The sequence below is a fragment of the Magnolia sinica genome, chromosome 5, assembly GCF_029962835.1.
Source record: "Magnolia sinica isolate HGM2019 chromosome 5, MsV1, whole genome shotgun sequence".
NCBI classification, from domain to species: domain Eukaryota; kingdom Viridiplantae; phylum Streptophyta; class Magnoliopsida; order Magnoliales; family Magnoliaceae; genus Magnolia; species Magnolia sinica.
Window position 1 is genome coordinate 86958499 of NC_080577.1, and position 23275 is coordinate 86981773.

Consider the following 23275-nt stretch of genomic DNA (forward strand, 5'->3'; position numbering starts at 1 on the left):
TGCTTCAAGAAGTATAAATAATCAAAATTCATTATGATTTTAGTCAACATGAACTATCTTATTTTTAGAATTTGAAGTCTGATGGCAAATACAATGTACGCATTATAAATCGTTAAAATTGGGGACACCAAATACAATATATAATAATACAAAGTTTCACCATTGTGCATCTTGAAGACACCATGAGTTGCAAAATGCTTCTCAGTGTAACTTATTGTAAGCCACAGATTCACCATGTCCAATATTACAAAAAGATTCAAGGCATAACAATAATCAGAAAAGAACAATTGAACACAGCTCATTTTGTAGACCAATTACAAATGTAAAAGCTTCATGCAAACGTTTCCTCATAATCAAATCAGAGCTTACTGCAGCAAATGTATTTCTATTGACATTACCAAATTTTCCAGGATAGAAAGATTCACTTCACCACATCTCTGCCCTTGTGCCACTGCAACTGTCTTCCTGGTACTACCTACCTTCAAGAAATGGAAGCAGAAGTTGTAGGCAAGGAAATGTACAGTAATGTTACTCTACTGAGATAACTTTGTAAAACAAGATTTGAAGGGGATTTTGATTCAAAATAACAGGAAAAATTAAACAGAATGATTAAGGAAATAAAGCTTTACAATGGAACTAATTGAACACATGCTTTCCATAGTTATACATTCGGTTAATGCAGACATTTGATGTACATTCAGCATGACTACATACTCAATGAAAGGATTCGTTAATTAGACAAAAGAATTTAGCCAGGGCATGTATGATGAGGACCCGGAAACAATAGAGTGAGTACATTGAGTTCTTCACAAGTACACGCACAGCCAAAATTTTATTATTTTCTTTAGCGCCTGATGGTGTAAACACCCTTGTCAAGAAATTGTGGAAAGGAAAAGTTGTTTCCCTTATTGGTTTTTAATGCGGACATCAATGGTGCACCCTTTAGAGTGTACCAGAGGAGGAGGCGTCGCCGACAGAGTACTGGAGTGAAGGAATTAATGCGGATGGACAGCGGGTCCATCGGACTCATTTTCTGACGCGCTACTAGTGCAGAAGCAGCATGACCACACCCTAATCGCAGGCCCAAGGGGCGGATTTCACACCCTGTCGCACGGGTATTTTAGTTGTAGGCGTCTTTTTTGTTCTTTTCCTTGTTTTTCGAGGCTTTAATGCACTTTTTGTTTTTTTTTCGTCTTCTTTTATTTTCCTTGTTTCCAAGGGCTTTAGTGCACTTTTTGTTTTTCCGTGGCTTATATATACACTATGAAAAACCCTATTTTATTTAGTGAATGAACAAGAATTCATATGTTTTCTTCATCTTTTAACAAAAAGATTAGGGTTTCAGTATTAGCCCTTGGGTGTTAAGGATTCCACCCCGGTTTCAGATTTTCCTTCTTTCTAAATCTTCAAGGTGTAGGAAAATGTAAGAATCTATCGTCTTCTTTCCTTTTATGCCCTAGAATTCGTACTCTCTTTCATCTTGAACCCATCTCTTCTTCATCTCTTTCATTCCTCTCTAGATATTCATTTTTGGTTTGAACAGAAAAGAGGGATGGCTAGTCAAGAGAATTGGATCCAAACTTGATTGTGGACTGGTTTATGCTAGATTAGGGATATCTTCATATCCCTAGGTCCTCCATTTTTACTATTTACGTGATTTTATGCTAAGGGGCACGATCATGACAGAATGATTTCATCTCTGTGTTGAGATTTGATTAATCAACGTGATTGATAACAATTAGTTGATTAATTTTATTATTTGAATCTCTTCAACCTGATTATACATGCATCTATGGTTAGGCCATCACATGTCCCTGCATTAGTTTTGGTATCAGAGTCTGGTTTTTAGCGTAGGTCAATCTATCGACAATCCCTCTTTGTGGTGAAAATTTACTAAAGAACCCCTTAACCCGTGTACCGACTCTACGAAGGGAACATATTTTGTTGAGTTTAGTTAGCCCTTTTCCTAGGTTTTGTTGAGTCCTCATATAGATCTAGGCCATATAGGATAGTTGTGTTGCATTGGTATCATCATTTTTTACCCATTTTCCCAGATAGATCTAGGACCCTTCACTTTCATTCTTGGTGTATGCCCACGCGCACTGGTCGTGGATTTGGTCTCCATTACACCATGGACTCCGATCAATTTGTCAAGGCTATGGAGGGCCTAACTAAGAGAATGAATCAACAGTTTCGAACCTTGAGGGATGAGATCGCGCATCAGGATGGTAGGTTCACGCATCTATATGAGAGAGTTACACGCTTAGAGGCTGGCACTCCAACTGCCACTGTAGGTGGTGCCCAGGCAACCCCCAACACTGGGGTTGTCGATTAGTCCCAAGTTGTGGGCCCTGATCCGCCTAGGGATCGTTTGGGCGCGAGCCAGGCCCGTGGGCCTAGCAATGGACACAATAGGGTATACCCATTACTACCCACACACAATCGTGATCATGTTCTTCCCGCCCAATGGAAAGGCCGTGGTGGGGCGCGTCTTCAACAACCTCAAAGATACCATGACCACGAGGACACTATTGGTAGGGTCATAAAAGGCATCAAGGTTGATGCCCCCAGTTTTGATGGGAGATTGGACTCCAAAGTTTTTTCCGACTGGTTAGCAGACATGGACCACTTCTTTGAGTGGCACGGTCTTCCAGACCCACAACGGGTCAGGTTCACCAAGATGAAATTGGTGGGCCAGGCGAAACTATATTAGGGAAATGTAGAGTGACGCCGCGAGCGATCTACAGAGGGGCTAGTTCTCTTTTGGATTAAGATGAAAGAGTTGTTACGAGATAAGTATATTCTCATTTCTTACAGGCAGAGGTTGTTAGATCAATGGCACACTTTGCGTCAAGGATCCATGATAGTGACGGAATACATCACCAAGTTCGATAAATACATGATGAGGTGCGATGTGGATGAGGACCCTGTTGTGGTTCTCCCCCGTTTCCATATGGGCCTCAGGCCTGAGCTTCAGCAGGAGCTCACGCTTCACATGGTCACCAGAGTATAACATGTTTACCAGGTGGTGAGGGAACTGGAGCACTGCGTACGCCAGTCCAATGTGAGGGGGCGTGATCTTCGACCTATTGTGCCTAAAGTAGCTCCGCAGGGAGCGAGACCCCGAGTCGGAAATCAACCCAGAGCTCAACCTGGTACCCATCCAGTGAACAGAAATCGAAGTAACAACTCGGTTGGACCAAGAACTAGGCCCGCAATGCTAGGGCAACGCTACCGCTGTTGTGGCATGGGTCACATCGCCGAGAAGTGTTCAAATAAGATTAGGCACATTGCCTTTGTTTCCGAACACTCCACAGAAGAAGAAGTGGCAAATAAAGTTAACGGTGACCAGGATAATGAGGAGATCATTATCACATCCCTTGAGCCGGCTAGTGATGCTAAGGATGATACTGTGGAGACTACCCCACTTGCAATGGTGAAGTGCGCCTCAACCCAAGTCAAGGAAAGCAAAGATTGGCGCAGAACCATCATTTTCCACACTTACACCAAGTTTGGAGAAAAGAGCCGCAAAGTGATCATATACAGTAGGAGCTGTGAGAATATAGGTTCCCCCTTCTCCCTCATTTCAAAACATCCACAACTCACCAAGAGTACCTCACAAATGCCTTTAGCCACCCATCTCCATCCCTCCACCAATGAGAAGTGAGAGTAATAGGGGAAAGTCCAGACCAAGTCAAGCCAAATCCAGTTCAACCCAAAGCCTCTTGAGTAATCGAAACCCTAGTCCTAGCCTCTTAACCCAATCCTTGCGGCACATCCGTCTATCCAACCATCCAATTCCTTAATCAGCTTCGTCTAATTTCAACATTAGCATTGTGCAACATTGATTCCCTTCTCCACCCCCCTACTTATTCAACTGATAACATTGCATCATTTAGCATCGAGCACCTAATCGACCATGAGCATATGCTCTACGACTTGCCAATATAATCGGATCCTGCCCATCGAAAACTCTGGTCGATTAGTTTATCGGATTAAACACGGCATATTACACACACTGCATTCATCGGTGCGCAAGAACTAATCTCGATCCTCAAGAATTGGTCAGATCTTGTGAAGTAGAGATTGTACATTTGTATGAGCGGAGTGGGTGCCTAACACCTTCTTTATCTGTAATTATGGTCCCTTACCCAAAAATTTGTCCACAGATCAATGAGTCATTTTAGCGTCAAGAATCTTCGGATCCTCTTCCCTAGTGTTTCTATATGGCCTAGCCGAGTGTAGAGACAAAGTAATTGGCTAGTGGCAACTCTAGTCAAACCTAACATTATTCAACCTAGAACCCAAAAGCCCTCGAGAGAGGCAACCCGTGGAAGAAAAGCGCGATCCACACTACGCGAATCCGAGCCCAGCATCCACATATAGACCCCAACTATTTTCCATGCATGTCACAAACTTTTGTGAATTTTGTATGTTCTTTACTTGAAAATGGCTTATACTAAAATCCACTTTCCTGGCCAAGCACTCACTCGACTCAACACCGCTAACTTTCCCAAACATCTAAGTGAGTTTCAAGCAAATCCAAATGCATAATGATTTCTCAAGAAGAATATATCATACTTTTCCTTTATAAATAACAAATTAAATTTAGATGGAACACATAATGATAAAAATATATATAGGGAAAATGACCAATGTCCCCGTTGCTCATGCTTTACAGCCCTACCACAACATGTGTATATTTTAATTCCATTAAACCCCTTTGTTAAGAAAATAGGTCATGAATACTCTATCATTAAAGATAATAATTTAGCCTCATTGTTTTATTTTTATTTTTTTTCCAACTTCATCCTCATTCTTTTTATCCCTTCATATCCCTTATTAAGACGGACATGGACATGCATAGTCACACGGAGAGAGTGGCTTGCATGAACTAAGCGCTATGTGGGAGAAACCCACCCCATCCATCAAATGTGGCGCCATATTTTCACCCTATATCCTAAATATCAGTCTGATTCAATGCTTAGGTGGGCCACACCATAAAGAACGACGGAACATAGTAAAATCAAGCCTAAAACCTATCAATTCACATGGTGCGGTCTACGTGAGTGTTGGAATGTCATGAATTACAGGGAATAACTTCATATCAATAGGGAACATCAAATTAATAGAGTGGATAGCATGCAAACACCACGAGGACCTCACACACAATTTGGATGAGCATCCCGTCTCAACCCTACCCCATGTTGTGGCTCACCTGAGTTTTGAACGTGAATGATTTTTCAGCCCAAGTACAAACAATGGTGATGAGGACATGGAGAACTAAATATTGATGGATTGGGCTTATATACTTGCTGGAGAGTTTTCGGATGAATTAGAGTGCGGAAAGGGGCTCAAATCTCTTCTATAATGGGCCAGATCCATAGATCCATCAATGGACAACACGTATTAACACCCCTGGCACACTTTTGGGTCCACAACAGGCGGCATTTACCCCAAGTTATGAATTTTATAGTATTTTTTAATGAATTATGGTTTATTTTTCTTTATTTATGTCTCACTTAAGTAGATAGAAGTATTTTACCTCTTTTACTTTTAAGTAAATATTTTAAGGTTGAGATTATAACATCTAGACCATAGTTCATGCTTAATGTGCAGCCCAAATTAATGTTAAGGCTTCTCTTTTGCTTTCTCCACATAGAAACTTAATAAAGAAGAATGGTCCTTAGCTCTCAGGACGTTTTATTCTCTCTACAAACCTTGGGTGTCAACCAAGGTATCCCGTATCGGTATCGGTTGACATAACGGTGCCCTCCAAAACTAATATAGATACGGGGGCGTAACGGTGATACAGGGGCGTAACGGCCTGTAACAGCGCAAATTTTTTTTTGCCAAAAAAATATGAAAAAATATGGTTTAAATTCGGAATATTCTAAGCATTCCAAATATGCATTCATTTATAAATTGGAACATGTTTATGGTGGTGTAATGGTCCACTCTTTAGTGAGAAGTTGTATCGGACTGTCTGATTAATTTTTGAACCAAGTAACCTGAATTTGACTACAAAATTCATATATTTGATTTTCTAAATATCTAATTTATATACTTAACAATTTAATATCTTTCTCCCAATAGTTCTTTAAAAAAATTAAATTAAATTCAGGTAGATGGCATTGCCAATTTCAGGCTAACTTGGAGGACCAATCTATGCCCCAAATTAGCCTCAAATTCATGCAATTTATTGCCATTATCGCACTTATGTATTGGTGGACATTTATTGGATAGTGAATCATGAAAAAAATCAAAAGGCCCTATTTTAAAAAATAAAAGTCCACAAAATAACAATTAAAACTATTCAAATAATTTGATTTTGGCATTGTGAGTTAGCAATTGCAGTTCATAATTTAATTGGTAAATTTTAAGTTAATATATGTCTCTGTACAATTTTTGAAGGGCTCGAATTAGGCAGGACTCGGATTGTGAAGTGTAGCACACGTGTCAAAGTTTTTTGGGCCCCACCCGTGATGAATGTGTTATATCTAAATCGTCCATTCATTTGACGAGATTATCTTAAGGCTTGACACGAAAAATAATACAGATCTAATTATCAAGTGGACCACACTGCGAAAAGCAGTGGGGGATTGAACATCTACCATTGAAACCTTTTTTGGGATCACAGAACTTTTGGATCAATATGAAATTTGTTTTTCCTCTTCATTCAAGTCTTTTTGACCTTATGAACAGATTGGATGGAAAATAAATGCTATGGTGGGCCTACGAATTGTTTAACGGTGAAAATCATCATCTCCGCTGCTATTTTTGGTGTGGTCCAGACGATCTTTGGATATGATTCATTTTTTGGGTAATGCTCTAAAATGATATTTAAAAATAGATGAACGGTGTACATCTAATAAAAACATCACTGTGGAGCCCATATAACTTTGATCTCCTTTGAACCATTCGTACAACTCGGAGCTCGAGGAGTGTCAACGTTTGTCTTAGCGTGACACGTACCTACAGCAGCTAAGCTGGTGTGTGGTACACCTGCAAAAAAAAAAAAAGGAGAGGGAAACCGAAAAGAAAAAAGAGGGAAAGAAGAGAGAAAAGAAAAAAGAGGGAAAGAGGGAAAGAACAAAGAGAGAGAGAGAGAGAAGAAGAAGAAGAAGAAGAAGAAGAAAACGAAGGCTGCAGCCGCAGCCACAGCAGGGCCGCAGCTGTCCGAGAAGAGGAAGAAGAAGAAGAAGAAGAAAGAGAAGAAGAAGAAGAAAAGAAAGGAAAAAGGTAAGTTTTTTCTCTCTTTTTCAAACCCGTAACAGCCGTTACGGCCGTTATGGCCCCGTAACGGCCGTTATGGTTACAATATCAGCCCATCGCCCGTTACGCCCCCGTATCGCGTAACGGGCCCCACCGTTACTATTACATATCGGCCGTTACGGCCGATACGTAACCGATTTGGGATACCCTGGTGTCAACCACTCTCTAGGGTTTGTGGACATGCAAGTTTTGAAAAGTGGGGCATGTGATCAAGGCTATCAAACTGAGTGAGAGCTTTGATTATTCGCTGGTTTTTGCATTGATTTACCTTTCCTTCAAGTTAAAGAATCTCTATTCTTGGATTGGATGTGTTTTGAAGTGTGATTTGGTGATAGAGTTTGACATAATTGTGTGTGATTGACAAATCTCTTTCATTGGCTACAGTAGCCGGGCAGCACAACTGGTAGACAGCATAGCTCTCAATTGTTCTATCCAAGCGGCAAAGTCGCGCCCTCATATGACCACATAAGTCACATAGCATTTTCATTCCTCTCCCCATGTTTCCTTTCAAGAGGTTTTCTAGAATACATCCTGAAGTATTTCAATAAGATGCATTAGGACGCTTGCTGCTAGATTTGATGTTTATTCAAGGACACAACCCGTTTATGTGATCAAGTAGGTCAAGGATTCCCAAAGTATTCTCATATTGAATATTTTACCCTTTGATTATACAAGGGTTATGATGATCATTATATTCAGAGAAAAAGAGCCAAATTACAAAAGGGCTCAAATGATCCAATTGAGAACTTTTATTTATACATTATCCACCTTACAAAGTGAAACACATATAAACGGCATGGATCATTAGAAGATAACCCAAATTCAAGGGAAAAAGTCCCAACGCATGGCATTACAATACGCCAGGATGCATTCTAGCAACGTCTTACCAAGAACCTCTGGACTCACGAGTTGTTTCCATTTAAAAAGGATGTGCCATGCAATAACACAAACTATTTATGGATTTCACTGTAGTTAAGTCACAGCACCAAAATTAAATATCTTAAACAATCCTAACCTCACATTTGTTTGCAGAAATAGGATTATTGGATGCTTTTCACTTTTAACTGCTCAAAAAATCCACCAATCTGGTGGTCACATGCTCAAGTAATCATCCTTCTTTTTTCCTTTTTCTTTTTTTGTTCGTAATACATCTTGTCTGAGACCCATAGCTTGGAAATTTTGATTTGAATTACTTGTATGCCACTATGCAATTTTAAGGTAATTTCTAAATGCCTGCATATCATCCATTACGCTTTATCAAAGTCTCTCTCTTGAAAAAGAACATTCTTACAATAGTTTGGCCCATTCTCCTTTTATATGTCATTAATATAAAGCTACCAGATCCATTCAAATTGTGGGGCAAGCTATGGAAGGGGCTATTTTGTAAATCACACTGATTGATCAATCCTAACTAATTGTTTGACAGCTATCAATTGCACTAGTAAAGGTAAAACAGTGATCAGTCCAAATTTTAAGGGCAAATCAGATCTTACAATTATATATTCTGGTGGGGGGGGGGAAGGGTGGGGCTTCTCCCTCTAAATTTGGGCCAGAGATTTGGATGGATTAAATTGACGAAGAATAATTGCTTTATGACTGGTGAAATAGTGACCAATATTTTTTAAATTTGTGAAGATAATCTAGCAACAAAGGAATGATTGGAAATATGGAAGGAAAAAAAAAAAAACTAGCATGGTTTTGCCGTTTCTTTAAAGCAAGGGGGCATGGAAAAGGTATTTTAAAAGTAGGGTTTTGGCTGGAAAAAAAATAAATGTAAGGGACGGTTGGTACTAAAAGCATGTAAGAGGGGGCTTTTTTCCTTAAAAATAAAAAATATGGAATGCACGAACATAGTATGCAACGATTTCCGTTTTGAAGGAATAAAAAAAATAAAAATAAATAAATAAAAATGAAGTGGAACTAAGGCATTGGGCCTCTTGTTTAAAAGAACTTGTACGCTGCACTAACTGATGCATCAGTTCCTCAGTAGAAATCCAACAATAGCAATTAGTAAGCTAAAGGAATTGAGCACATCAAGAGGAAAAGCAAAGCAATTCATGGCTAGTAAACTGGAGAACAGCTACCTTACAATGCTCCAAAATCGGAGTGATGTGGTGACTTCTTAAGGTGACCTTTACTTTTCCATTTTCAGCTTTGTCTAAGCCCTGGATAGAATTATGTTACAGTTATCAGTAAACCAAATTCACAAAACTACTTGCAACGAAAAGTACCCAAAACATAATCAGCTTCCTGGTAAAGTGAAAATAGAATATTTAACAAAGGGTCTGAAAAAATTTAGAATAAGCACAAGAGATTAAGCTGGAATTAAGATCCTACAGAATTACATCAATCAAACCATCCAAAAGATCCATAATAGGCCCTAGACAATAATCAGTCCCTAAATAGATGACTCAGCATAAATTAATTGGACAATCAGAGCTGTTCCAGGATATTGATTACTATGATCAAGATCGAAAATAGTGTGTCAGCTCTCTTGATTTGGTCTGCATGAGGAAGTCAACTTCAAGAGTTCTCCAGGTTTAACCTTGCACTCAACAAAAACGCTCAGAGTCTGTGATGCCTGTGCAAGCAAATAGGCATTTCTGTTTTGCAACTTTGTTGAAAAGGTATATTTTCGATCATATTGAAACAGGCATGCATCACCCATTTCGATATTGAAGCTTTTTTTTATTGGTTGACATATTTCATGAATCAATAAGCAAAACAATTAGATTAGAAGATGAGAATTAAGGTAGCTAACAGTAATAAGAATAATCGTTCAATACAACATGTCTGCATGGTATTTAGGAAATTCTCCATGTTTAAGGGCCTTGGCATAAGAACTTGCAGGAAATTAACAAAAGAAAAGAACATAAATAACCTTAATGAACTCTCGCGGAAGCCCAGCTAGCTCCGACTCACTAAAGATGATAGTAGTATTATCCTCATTTAGATTTTGGATATATCGCATACTGAGCTCATCAATTTGAGTTCTCAGACGTTCAACTTCCTCCCTCTTGCTTAAGGTAAGGTTCATACCGTTCCGCTCAAAATCCCTAACCTGCCATTGATAATAGAAAGAAAAAAAAAAAAGTTGTATAAGATGATGAACTGAAAGAAAGGCATTAAGTAGATTCTCCCTATTTTTATTTTGTTATCATATACAAATATATGCAAAGGACAATGACAACTGGAGATACCTCGACTAGTTACAATAAAAAGAAAATTCAATCTAAACTCTAAGCTCCAAATGTAATTAGACCATAGAACAGTGTTGAAAAGAAAATTATCATCTTTTGGCATACATAATAGAAATTACAACAGGATTTCATCAAGAAAACATTGGAAAAGGGAACCCAACTAAAATTTAACATTAAGAAAAAATGGCACAATGTCAGAGAAGTTGTTGAAGCTTATTGTTCCATAATTATCCATTCCCTGGTCAAATATACAATGAGTCTGACTTGAAGTAATATAAATGATTTTGGAGCTTGTAGAAGGATTTCCCAACTGCATATTAGACAACTCTAACCGGATGCTCCAAGATAAGTAGTGTCTCAAAACATATGAATCAATTGGTGGTTGTGACACACGCAATGGGCAGTATAATCTGCATGACACGAGCCATACATTGTATCATTTAAGGACCCAATCATTTGTATCAATCCTTTCAAAGGTTTCTGGATGTAGAAGTATCTATAAGTAACTATCAGAATATGACAGTAGAAATAATTTATGAAAAAAAAAAAACTCTGGTAGTTCACTCATATTTGATCTAAATTTATGGGAAGAAGTTCAATACCAAGGATTCAAACTGGAAATCAAGCAGAACAAAATCATCAAAGCAACTAAGATTAAAGAAGTATTGTAACTGAAATTTCTTGGTTATCAAAGGACTAGATACATCCAATAGACAAATCTCCAGACAGGCATTGAACTGAGAAATTCATTACCATTTGGAAAACAGTAGAAAATGCATTATAATTTCCATACCAAGCAATTAACATAATGTTTGTTTTCAGCATTCATCCATTCCCCTTTTGCAGCAAAAGCCTTGATGACACGGTATACATCCTCACGTTTGCTGATCACCTTGCATGTAATAACAGAATATTAGATTACGAATGCAGCCAAATGAACTGTAAGAAAATCCATTCTTCTATAGAAATTGCAAAAGAAAACCCACAAAGATACCAGCAATAAATCAAATTAATCAGGAGGGTCACTACTGATTAGGCAAGGATCAATGCCCTAGAAAACCTCCAATGACTGAGTGGATTATAACTAATTGAGAAGGTTGATCAACAAGGTAAGTAATCAAGGCTGCTCCTTCCAATCTTCCGTTGTACTTTACGTCACTTCTCAGATGTCCGGGTTCGGTTTTGGCTGTCCTTGAAAAATTAAGACACGATTTCCTATGGCATGGTAAGGAGGATAAGCAGAAATTTCATCTTCTTCAGTGGAAAGAGGTGTGTAAGGATATATCTAAAGGTGGAGCAGGGGTTAAAAATCTAAAGGCGATGAACCGGGCCCTTCTCAGGAAATGGATATGGAGATTAGGGTCAGAAGATGGGAACCTCTGGAACAACAGAATTAAATGCAAATATGGGAGATCAGTGGGTGGGTGGTGGACTAAAGATTCTTCTTCCTATAGGGCGTCGGCTATTTGGAGGGGTATTTCAAAGATGAAAAAGGAGGTCCTCAAAGGTATTGGATTTGATCTTGGTAATGGGATTGACATTCGATTTTGAGAAGATATTTGGGTGGGGGATGTGCCGCTCAAAGTTAGATTCCCGAACATCTATCTCCTCGCCCCCAACAAAGAAATTTCTGTTGTTGGATGTTATTCTATTTCCGATGGTAAGATGGAGTGGAATTTGGTTAGCAGAAGAAATCTCCAAGATTGGGAGATCAGCGAGTACGTGGACCTTTTGGAGTGCATTTATTCAATTAATCCAAATCATTCTAGCTCAGATAGCTTAATTTGGAGACTGGAAAAGTCCAGCAGGTTCTCAGTCAAATCTCTTTATAATCTGATTCATAGCAACCTGGGTACTAAAGATCTTCAGCAGTCTTCTTTCTCCCGGAAATATTCGGCTCCCCCTAAGTGTGTGGTCTTCGGTTGGCTAGTTGGTAAGAAGAAAATCCTCACGGTAGATAACTTGAGGAAAAAGGGGATGGTTCTTGCAAACATTTATTTATGTTGTATGCGGGAAGAAGAAACAGTTGATCATCTTCTAGTGCATTGTCCCTTCAATTTGGTCCGATTTTTGCTCTCGGTTTAATATCAGTTGGTGTGTTCCTGGTGCAGTTAATCATCTTCATCATGCTTGGCATGGGGTAAACATTGGCAAGGTAAGGACGAGGCTATGGAGGATGGCCATTCTTGCTGTTAGGTGGTCGGTTTGGGTAGAAAGAAATGGAAGATGCTTTAGGAATATTTCAAATTTTGTAAAGGCGGTTGCTTCCAAGGCAAAGCGGTTAATGATAGAATGGGCTATTCATGTAGAAAGAAAGCAGACTCTCTCCTTTTCTCAGTAATCTTTTTGCTTCTTAATACAATATCGTCATCTTTCAAAAAAAAAAAAAGGTAAGCAATCAAGGCAAGCCAACTCAGCATATGGGTTTCCAGCAATATTGAACAGAATCCAGTAAGCTCTAGAAGGACAACCTGATGTAAGTGATCGTCGTGTACATGGAAAGAAACCTCAAATCCTGGGAGGGTAATATCTGACATGTCAATGGATTCTAGTCATCTCTATGATAGTAGCCTACCCAATACAGGTATTTACCAGTTAAAGTCCCTATGAGATTTGATGTCAACAAGTCCCCCTAAAGGACGAGGAGTTCAGGACAGAAAGCATAAGAGAAAAGAAGTTAAAAGAAGCTACACCTGCATATGAGAAGGTGAGCATCTATTCTTCTCTCTGCTTCAGCGCTGGCTTTCCGCACATCATCTGAAAGGCCCACCATTTTTTGGAACACACAAGATTGCACCAAAGGAAATTGCTGCGCCTCCAGCTCTGCTAAGGTAAGTATAACATTTGTATAGGTGACCTGCAGAAGTTTCCAATGAAGAGATTAAAGAGCATATGATAAAACAGGAAGAAAAAAAAACCACTCAATGCAATAACCAGCCACAATCAGAATTAGGAGAAGAAAAGATGAGCACAGAATATCCATTTAGCTGTTGGTAAGCTTCATTCACAAGAGCTCTGCTTTATGTATCACAAAGGCCTTGGAAAATGCAATAGGTGATAATTAACAAGATATGTTATGTAGAACTGCTAAATTTTAAATTTAAAAAAAAAAATTAAAAATTAAAAATTAAAAAATTAAAAAAAAATTAAAATTAAAAGGCAGTAAAAATTTTACCCTCATTACCACACAATGTGTTAGTAGGATAGACAACAAACCTACCATATATTGTTGTAATTAATGGCTGTAATTAGGGGATATAGATGTTGTTGTTATGCTGTAATTAAGGGCTGTAATTAGGGGATATAGATGCTGTAATTAGGGGATATAGATATTATTATTATGCTGTAATTAAGGGCTGCAATTAGGGGATATAGATGTTGTAATTAGGGGATATAGATGCTGTTGTAATTAGAAGATATTATGTTGTAATTAGGGGATATAGATGTTGCTGTTATGCTGTAATTAAGGGCTGTAATTAGGGGATATAGATGTTGCTATTATGCTGTAATTAAGGGTTGTAATTAGGGGATATAGATGCTGCTGTATGTTGTAATTAAGGGCTGTAATTAGGGGATATAGATGTTGTTATTATGCTGTAATTAAGGGCTGTAATTAGGGGATATAGATGTTGCTATTATGCTGTAATTAAGGGTTGTAATTAGGGGATATAGATGTTGCTGTATGTTGTAATTAAGGGCTGTAATTAGGGGATATAGAGGTTGCTGTTATGCTGTAATTAAGGGATATATTGCAAGTAGAGAAAATGATTTTTATATAAGAAAAGGACCACTCGATTGAGGGTCATTGAGCAAATATGACATGGTATCAGAGCCACTCTCTGCAACCTTGTCTTTGGTCCAATCTTCGTGGTTCAAGGCTCTGGTTTTCTGGTTTCTTGGGTGCGGGTTTTGGTTTGCAGTTTTTTTGGTGCATTTCGAGAGATTCTAGTTATGGCTAACAACTCCAACTCAGAAGTCTTTCAAACTCGGTTTACAGGGAAGAATTATATTGCTTGGGAGTTTCAGTTTCAACTTTTTGTCATGGGAAAGGAGTCGTGGGGTCATGTTGATGGGAGTGATCCAGTGCCTACCGATCCTACGACGTTGGTTCAATGGAAGGTGAAAGATGCTCGCATGATGACTTGGATTCTTGGGTCTATTGATCCACTGCTTATACTCAATTTAAGGCCGCACAAGACGGCTAAATCGATGTGGGAGTACTTGAAAAAGGTCTATCATCACGATCATTCCACCCAGCGATTTCAGTTGGAAACTGATCTTGCTTCCTATTCCCAAGGTACACTCTCTGTTCAGGAATATTTCTGTAGTTTTCAAAATCTTTGGGCTGAGTTTTCCGACATTGTGTATGCCGACGTGTCGACCGAGTCCCTCTCTGTTGTTCAAGCAGTTCATGAAGTTAGCAAAAGAGACCAGTTTTTAATAAAACTAAGGCCAGAATTCGAGTCTATTCGCTCCAACCTGATGCACAGGGATCCTTCACCACATCTTGACATGTGTTTTGGAGCACTTCTTCGAGAAGAACAACATCTTCTTATTCAATCTTTGCTTCCACAAGAGAATGTTGTCGCATACGTTGCTCAAGGCAAAGGGAGGGTTCAAGACATGCGTACAGTTCAATGCTACAGTTGCAAAGATTATGGGCATATCGCTGCCCATTGTGCTAAAAAGTTCTGCAACTACTGTAAACAGAAGGGGCACATCATCAAAGAATGCCCAACACGTCCTCAAAATCGACCTGTGAATGCTTATCATGCTACTACTACTGGCCACACTTCAGATGGGGTAACCAGCACTCAAAATCTCACTCCAGTGTCATCTTCCACTACTGCTACACCTGCCCTTACACCATAAATGGTGCAGCAAATGATTGTATCGGCATTTTCTGCTTTAGGGCTACAAGGTAAGGGTACTATACGTACTATAACCTCTCAATCTTGGCTTGTTGACTCCACTGCATCCAATCACATGACCAGTTCTCCTGATATGCTTAGCAATGTTTGTAAGTACAGTGGTTCTTCTAATATTCAAGTTGCTAATGGCCATCGTTTACCGATTATTGGGGTTGGTGATATCGTACCATCACTTACTAATATTTTTGTATCACCTAGGCTTTCTACGAGTCTTATCTCGGTTGGACAATTAGTTGATGATAATTACAATGTTCAGTTTTCTCGTGATGGTTGTCATGTGCAGGATCCGGTGTCGAGGAGGACAATAGCAAAGGGGCCTAAAGTTGGGAAACTGTTTCCATTATACTTTTCCATTCCTAGTATCATTTCTTTGGCTTGTACTACTGTCTCCAATAATTGTGAAGTATGGCACAAACGTTTAGGCCATCCAAATAATGTTGTTTTATCTCATTTGCTGAATTCTGGTTCGTTGGGAAAAAAAAAAATATTCTTCTTTGCCTCATGCTTTGTCTTTTGATTGTTCTATGTGTAAAATCAGAAAAAGTAAGATTCTTCCCTTCCCTTCTTCTGGGAGTAGGGCAAAGAATTGTTTTGACCTTGTTCATAGTGATATATGGGGCATTACTCCTGTCATTTCTCATGCTCACTATAAATATTTTGTGACATTCATAGATGACCATAGTCAGCATACTTGGGTATATTTTCTGCACTATTAGTCTGAAGTCTTTGCTGTTTTCAAATCATTTCTAGCATATGTTGGGAATCAATTTACCACTAGCATTAAGACTTTACGATCTGATTCTGGTGGAGAATATGTCTCATGAATTTCTTGAGTTTCTTCGTCACGAAGGAATTGTTTCTCACTGCTCGTGTCCTTATACGCCTCAACAGAATGGCATGGCTGAGCGCAAAAATCGACATTTGTTAGATGTTGCTAGGACCTTGTTACTTGCATCTTCTGTTCCTCCTAAATTTTGGGTTGAAGCTTTAGCTACAGCAGTATACTTGATTAATAGGTTGCCTTCTAAAGTGCTAAATTTCAATTCTCCATTCTATCGTCTGCATAAACAACACCCTAGCTTTCTTGACTTACACACTTTTGGCTGTGTCTGTTTTGTGCATCTACCTCCGCATCAATGTCACAAACTCTCTACGCAATCTGTGAAATGTGTCTTTATGGGATATAACTTATCTCAAAAAGGATTTGTGTGCTATGATGTTTCTTCCAATAAATTTCATATATCTTGTAATGTCATTTTCTTTAAGCATCAATATTTCTTTCCTAGTTCTATTACATCATCTCCTGCAGTTTCTGTTCTTCCTCACTTTAATGATTTGATGTGCCCTCCTGAACGATTCAAGCCTGGTTTTGTGTATGAATGCCGTCGACCAACTCTACCCCTTCTTGAGTCTGATCTGCCACCTGATCCCGTTTTGCACCCTCCTCGACGATCTAACTGTACTTCTCATCAACCGGATAGGTATGATTACCCTCATACCTCCTTCACGGCTACCTTATCAACTATGTCGATTCCTAATTCCTACTCACAAGCTGCTAAACATGAGTGTTGGAGAAAGGCTATGCAGGAAGAACTTCAAGCTCTTCAAGAAAATCAGACTTGGGACATGGTCCCTTGTTCTTCTCATGTCAAGCTAATTGGGTGTAAGTGGGTTTTTTCTATGAAACTTCGGCCTGATGGGTCTGTGGACCATTATAAGGCTCGTTTGGTTGCCCTTGGTAACTGCCAGGAGTATGGGGTTGACTATGAGGAGACCTTTGCTCCTGTCGCTAAAATGACAACTGTGCGTACTATTATTGCCATCGCAGCCTCTCAGGGATTGTCCCTTTGCCAGATGGATGTGAAGAACGCATTTCTTCGCAGTGATTTACAAGAAGATGTTTACATGACACCTCCTCCTGGCCTCTGCTCTTCCTCAACATCAAATGTGTGTAAGCTGAAGTGCTCTCTGTATGGTTTGAAACAGGCTCCCCGGGCTTGGTTTGATAAGTTCTGGGCTACCTTACTTCGATTTTCTTTCATCCAAAGCCAGTATGATTCTTCGTTGTTTTTTCGAACGACTTCTATTGGTATCATTCTTCTTCTAGTTTATGTCGACGACATTGTCATCACTGGGACTGATTCTGCCCTCATTGATCAACTCAAGCAAAATCTTCATGATTCATTCCATATGAAGGATCTTGGTCCTCTCCGGTATTTCCTCGGTTTGGAGGTTCAGTCCGATTCCTCTGGGGTTTTCCTGCATCAGCATAAATACACGGAGGACTTGATTTCCTTGTCTGGTTGGCAGGACTCCTCTTCAGTAGATACCCCTTTGGAAGTGAATGTCAAGTATCGACGTGAGGAGGGGGATCTCCTTCCTGATCCCATGGTGTTTCGACAGTTAGTTGGTAGTCTCAATTATCTCACTATTACACGGCCTGACATCTCCTTTGTTGTCCAGTAAGTCAGTCAATTTCTGCAATCTCCTCGCCACCTTCATCTTGCCGCAGTTCGCCGAATTATTCGATATCTCCGGGGTTCCTCTCACCGTGGCTTGTTCTTCTCTACTGGTACTCCTCTTCGCCTTGTGGCTTTTAGTAATGCTGATTGGGCAGGATGTCCTGATACTCGCCGGTCTGTCACCGGGTGGTGTATGTTTCTTGGTGATTCACTTATCTCTTAGAAGAGTAAGAAATAGGATCGTGTTTCCAAATCTTCGACCGAGTCCGAGTACCGTGCCATGTTGGCAACCTGCTCGAAGATTATGTGGCTCCGTGGCTTACTTGCTGAAATAGGTTTTCCTCAGTCTACTCCCACTCCTCTTCATGCTGATAATACGAGTGTTATTCAGATCGCTACCAATCCCTTCTATCACGAGCATACCAAACATATTGAGGTGGACTGCCATTCTATTCGGGAAGCTGTTGATACTCGGGTTATCTCTCTTCCACATGTCTCAAGCGATCTTCAGATAGCGGACGTCTTCACCAAAGCTATGACACGACTACGTCATCAATTTCTTGTTGGCAAATTGATGCTTCTTGATCGACCAGCATCAATTTGAGGGGGCATGTTAGTAGGATAGACAACAAACGTACCATATATTATTGTATCATATATTGTTGTAATTAAGGGCTGTAATTAGGGGATATAGATGCTGCTGTTATGCTGTAATTAAGAGCTGTAATTAGGGGATATAGATGCTATAATTAGGGGATATAGATTGTGTTGTTATGCTGTAATTAAGGGCTGTAATTAGTTGATATAGATGTTGTAATTAGGGGATATAGATGCTGCTGTAATTAGGAGATATTATGCTGTAATTAGGGGATATAGATGTTGTTGTTATGCTGTAATTAAGGGCTGTAATTAGGGGATATAGATGCTATTGTTATGCTATAATTAAGGGCTGTAATTAGGGGATATAGATGCTGCTGTATGCTGTAATTAAGGGCTGTAATTAAGGGATATAGAGGTTGCTATTATGCTGTAATTAAGGGATATATTGTAAGTAGGGAGAATGATTTCTATATAAGAAAAGGACCACTCGATTGAGGGTCATTGAGCAAATCTGACACAATGTTCATTACACTTTAAATTCTCACTTTGGGAGAAATGAGATGGGAGGAAACCATCCTTGATTTTCATATAGAAAAAATTCTACCTCTAGCAAACGAATACTTCGAGAGGAGAGATGAACATTTAATGACTTCCAAAAGTGGATCATAATGATCAATATGAAAGGAATGCAAGGTGATACCCAAAGAGAATTTGACCGCATAACAAAAGTTAATGGTTACGTATGCTTACAATAAGAAGTGGAAAAAAAAAAAGGAATGAAATTAACAGGTGTCCAAAAACTAGGTGGTGGAATGCTAAAAGGAGAAAATAGTGTCATTCATAAATAAATTGAAGGAAGAAAGGAAAGCGAAATATTGAGAAAGAAGTAGGTGTTATGTGGAATAAGATGGCCAAGTACATCGAGAAAGTGGCAAAAGATGTTTACGAGTTCTAGAGGGAAAAAACATCATATAAGTATATTTGGTGATGGAATGACCATGTACAAAAAGCTATTACCGAGAAACGTTTGTGTTTCAAAGCATGACAAAGGACTAGAAACAATGAAAATCTTGAACTACTTAGTAATGCCAAAAAGATTGCTAAAAAAGTAGCTAGTGAGACTAAACTCAAGGCTTGTGACAATCTTTGCAAAAATGTGTGTGTGAGAGAGAAAGAGAGAGAACTAGGGACGTAAATCATATTAGATGCATTAAGAACAACGACCAGAGGGTACTAGTCAAGTACAATAAGATCAACGAAAGGTGGAGAAGCCATTTTCAGAACTTGTCAAATGACAATTCACTCAAAAAATATAGGGATAGAAAAATTTAATGACATTGGCATCTATGGATATTTCATAGGATTAGGATATCTAAAGTGATAGAAGCTTTGGGAAAGATGAATATAGGAAATGCCCTTGGACCAAATGGAATACCAACATAGATTTGGAAGTATTCAATGCAACTCCCTCCAACTTGCATATTTATTTTATGTCTCATGCCTGAAGACTATTATGAACATACTGGAAATACTTAGGTTGGACTTCCTGTGACAAGGAGTGGAGGAGACGCATATGTTTAATCTCCTTGGTTGGGAAGAAGTTTACAAGCCGCTATCAGAGGATAGGGCGGGCATAAGGGATTTGGAATGTGACAAATTTAGCCCTCTTTGGGAAATGGGTATGGAAGTTTGGCAAAAGAAGAGAGGCATTGGAGAGTGGCAATTGCCAACAAGTATGAGTGCAAGAAGGGGGATGGTAGACTAAGGAGCCTTCTCTTTATCGAGTGTCTAGCTTATGGAGGGTGGTCTCCATGGTGGGGCCAAAATTCAAGGAGTGTCATTCACGGTGGGTAATGGAAATCGCACTCGGTTTTGGAAGAGAATTGGTGCGGTGTAAAGTGCTTCTGAAAGAGTTTCCACACTTAGCTTGTCTATCTCCAGCTAGAAATATTGCGGTAGCTCATTGTTGTTCCGAGAGAGTAGAGAGGCAGTAGTCTAGACCCCTCCTTGTAGGTGGGTCCTTTTAGACGAGGAAACGGAGGACTTCGTCAAGCTCCTAGTTCTTTTGAAGCACTACCGTCCATCTCCGTAGAAGCAAGACACAATAGTGTGGCACATTGAAAAAGCGAGCCGCTTTACAGTGTGATCCTTCTTTAGGCTTCTTCGAAGCCAGAGCTCATTCTTTTTGCCCTTGGTTTTATGGAGCCCCCCTAAGATAGCGGCCTTTATATGGGCAAGAAAGGGTGCTCACAATCAACAACCTCCAAAGGAGATCCATGGTGCTCGCTAATGTATGTACGTGTGTATGAATAGCAAAGTCGACTCGTCATCCGTTACACCTTCGGTCACAAGGTGTGGGTTTACTTCCTTAGCTTTCTCAATACTGCTTGGGCAATGCCAAAGTCCATCATTGGTCTCCCATCTGCATGGCACAAGGGTGTGGCAGTTAACCATAATGGTAGTTCTTTAGGCCATATGGGGGTGGAAAGAAATAGTCACTGCCTTTGCAATATAAGTACCTCAATGGAAGAAGTCATTAATAAGAGTGAAACTTGATATTGTGGGCAAGGCATTCGGCTTAAAAGCCATGGACGTTTGTAATATTTTAGTTTTCCTTAGATTGTAGTTTTCTCGTCATAGCTCCTTGCTTTGGTAGTTGTTCTTTGATAAAATTTTGTTACTTCTCATAAAAAAAGAAGTTGCTCTATAAGAAAGTAAGAAGACCAAAGAATATGCAAAACGAATAGAGAAAAAGTACCACGGTGCCTATTTATAAGAATAAATGAGTTATACAAAGTTGCACTAACAATCATGGGATTGAACTTATGAGCCATACTATGAAACTTGGAAAAGAGTGATTGAGCAAAGACTAAGGCATGAGAAGATTGTATCAAAAAATAGTATGCCACATGCACTTTGCGCGCCATTGGCGCTTTGCTCTCCTCTTATTATTCATTGGACGGTTCGAATGGACTCCACCATTCTTTCCCAACTAAAATAGAAAGGGTTGTATCACATCGAGATGTCGATTCATTTTCCGCCCCTAATGAGATGGGGAATTAGTAACCTCTTTCCCTTCATCTTTCGAAATCGAGGCCCAGCCCAGCTCGCGTCATTCCAACAATTGGGATGCCGGGTCCTAATACCCAACTAGAAAAGAAACCAAACTCAATCATGAGATGTGCCGGCCGAGATGTCGTAAGCTTGGAGGGAAGGAACGTGAGGCATAGTGATTGATGGCTTTCAAACAGGAGTTGGAACTAGCGCAATGCTAGGGTGCGTACTCTACATTCAGATAATGCTAATGAATATTTAGCTCATGAATTTAATTCATATCTCTCATCTCACGGCATTATTTATTAAACCTCATGAGCACACAGGTTACTACAAAATGGTGTTGTTGAATGTAAGCATTGACACTTAATAAAGATTGTTCGAGCTTTGTTGTTTAAGATGAAAGTTCTAAAAAATGTTTTGGAGTGATGTGGTTTTAATTGCATACCATTTAATAAATTGAATGCCTTCATCTGTTTTGGAGAGTAAATCACCTTTTTCCATTTTGCATCATAGTATTTTGTATTTTTCATCCCTCCAAGGTTTTTAGATGAGTGTGTTTCATGCATCAGTTAGATCATGTTCTTGACAAGTTTGAATCAAAAGCCATCAAGTATGTTTTTCTTAGATACTCACATACAGAACGCGGATACAAATGCTACAATCTTGTCTCTAGCAAACTTTGTGTTAGTTGATATCATGTTCTTTGAAAGTACTCCCTACTTTTCTTAAGACGGGAAGTCGTTGCAATTTAGAGAGATGTTGGCTACTATTCCTATTGTGCCTAACACAAAACTTACATTGGGAGAAATGTTTGTACAAAGTTTAGTTCCACTAATACAAGTCTACAGCAGACATCCCATGCATGGTCAAGAAGTTCATCCAATTGTGGTTTCCACTAATCCCCCGGCTCTGTTGAAAGATCATCGTCCTCCTTAATCTCATTCTTTAGCATCTAATGAAAACAACTTATCTATCACACTTTACAAGGGTATACATTCTTGCACTCAACATCCTATTTCTCATTTTGTTTCCTTTATTTGTTCATCTCCTTTTTTGCAAATTTGCTTTGTCCTTGTCATTTGTGTTTGTTCCTCATTATTTCCAAGAAGTTGTTAATCATGATGGATGGAAACGAACTATTGAAGATGAGATGACAGCTCCCCATCACAACCAAACTTGAACTCTATCTAACTTACCTACGAGAAAACATGCAATTAGGTGTCAACAAAAAAGGGGGGGGGGGGGGGGGGGGGGGGGGGGGTGTGTGGATGTTGATGGATGTACACAGTTAAGTACAATTGCGATGGTTCAATGGAATGCTTAAAGGCCTGGTTGGTTGCTAAAGGATACTCTCAGACCCTAGGAATGACCATTCCAAGACATCTTCTCCTATGGCAAAGCTTAATTTTATGCAAGTAATCATTTTGGTTGCCACAAATTTAGACTAGCCTTTATGTCAGTCTAATGTGAAGAATGCATTCTTTCATAGGAATCTTACCAAAGAAATTTATATGGATTAACTGCCTGGCTTTGTTGCTTGGGGAAAGTCAAACAAAGTGTACCATCTTAAGAAGTCCATTAATGGTTTAAACCAATCTCCACGAGCTTGATTTGATAAATTCAGTAAAGTGGTGTTTGAATTTGCAATGAAATGGAGTCAAGCTTACTACTCTGTCTTTATGAGGTGAAATGAGGCAAGCATCATTATGTTGATAGTGTATTTAGATGATATTATTGTCATTGGCAATGA

The 23275-nt window shown here is 39.2% G+C and overlaps 1 protein-coding gene across 4 annotated transcripts in view; it reads right to left on the reverse strand.

Moving 5' to 3' along the window:
* The window catches only part of LOC131246242 (probable thimet oligopeptidase), a 143701-nt gene that overhangs the window by 114284 nt on the left and 6142 nt on the right, over positions 1 to 23275 (reverse strand). For all 4 annotated transcript variants that reach the window (XM_058246169.1, XM_058246170.1, XM_058246171.1 and 1 more), the window contains exons 3-7: positions 13169 to 13332; positions 11269 to 11359; positions 10157 to 10336; positions 9360 to 9440; positions 399 to 479 (exon numbers count right to left, since the gene is read on the reverse strand). In XM_058246169.1, the coding sequence (XP_058102152.1) occupies positions 399 to 479; positions 9360 to 9440; positions 10157 to 10336; positions 11269 to 11359; positions 13169 to 13332 (597 nt within the window). The remainder of the gene's footprint in view (positions 1 to 398; positions 480 to 9359; positions 9441 to 10156; positions 10337 to 11268; positions 11360 to 13168; positions 13333 to 23275) is intronic.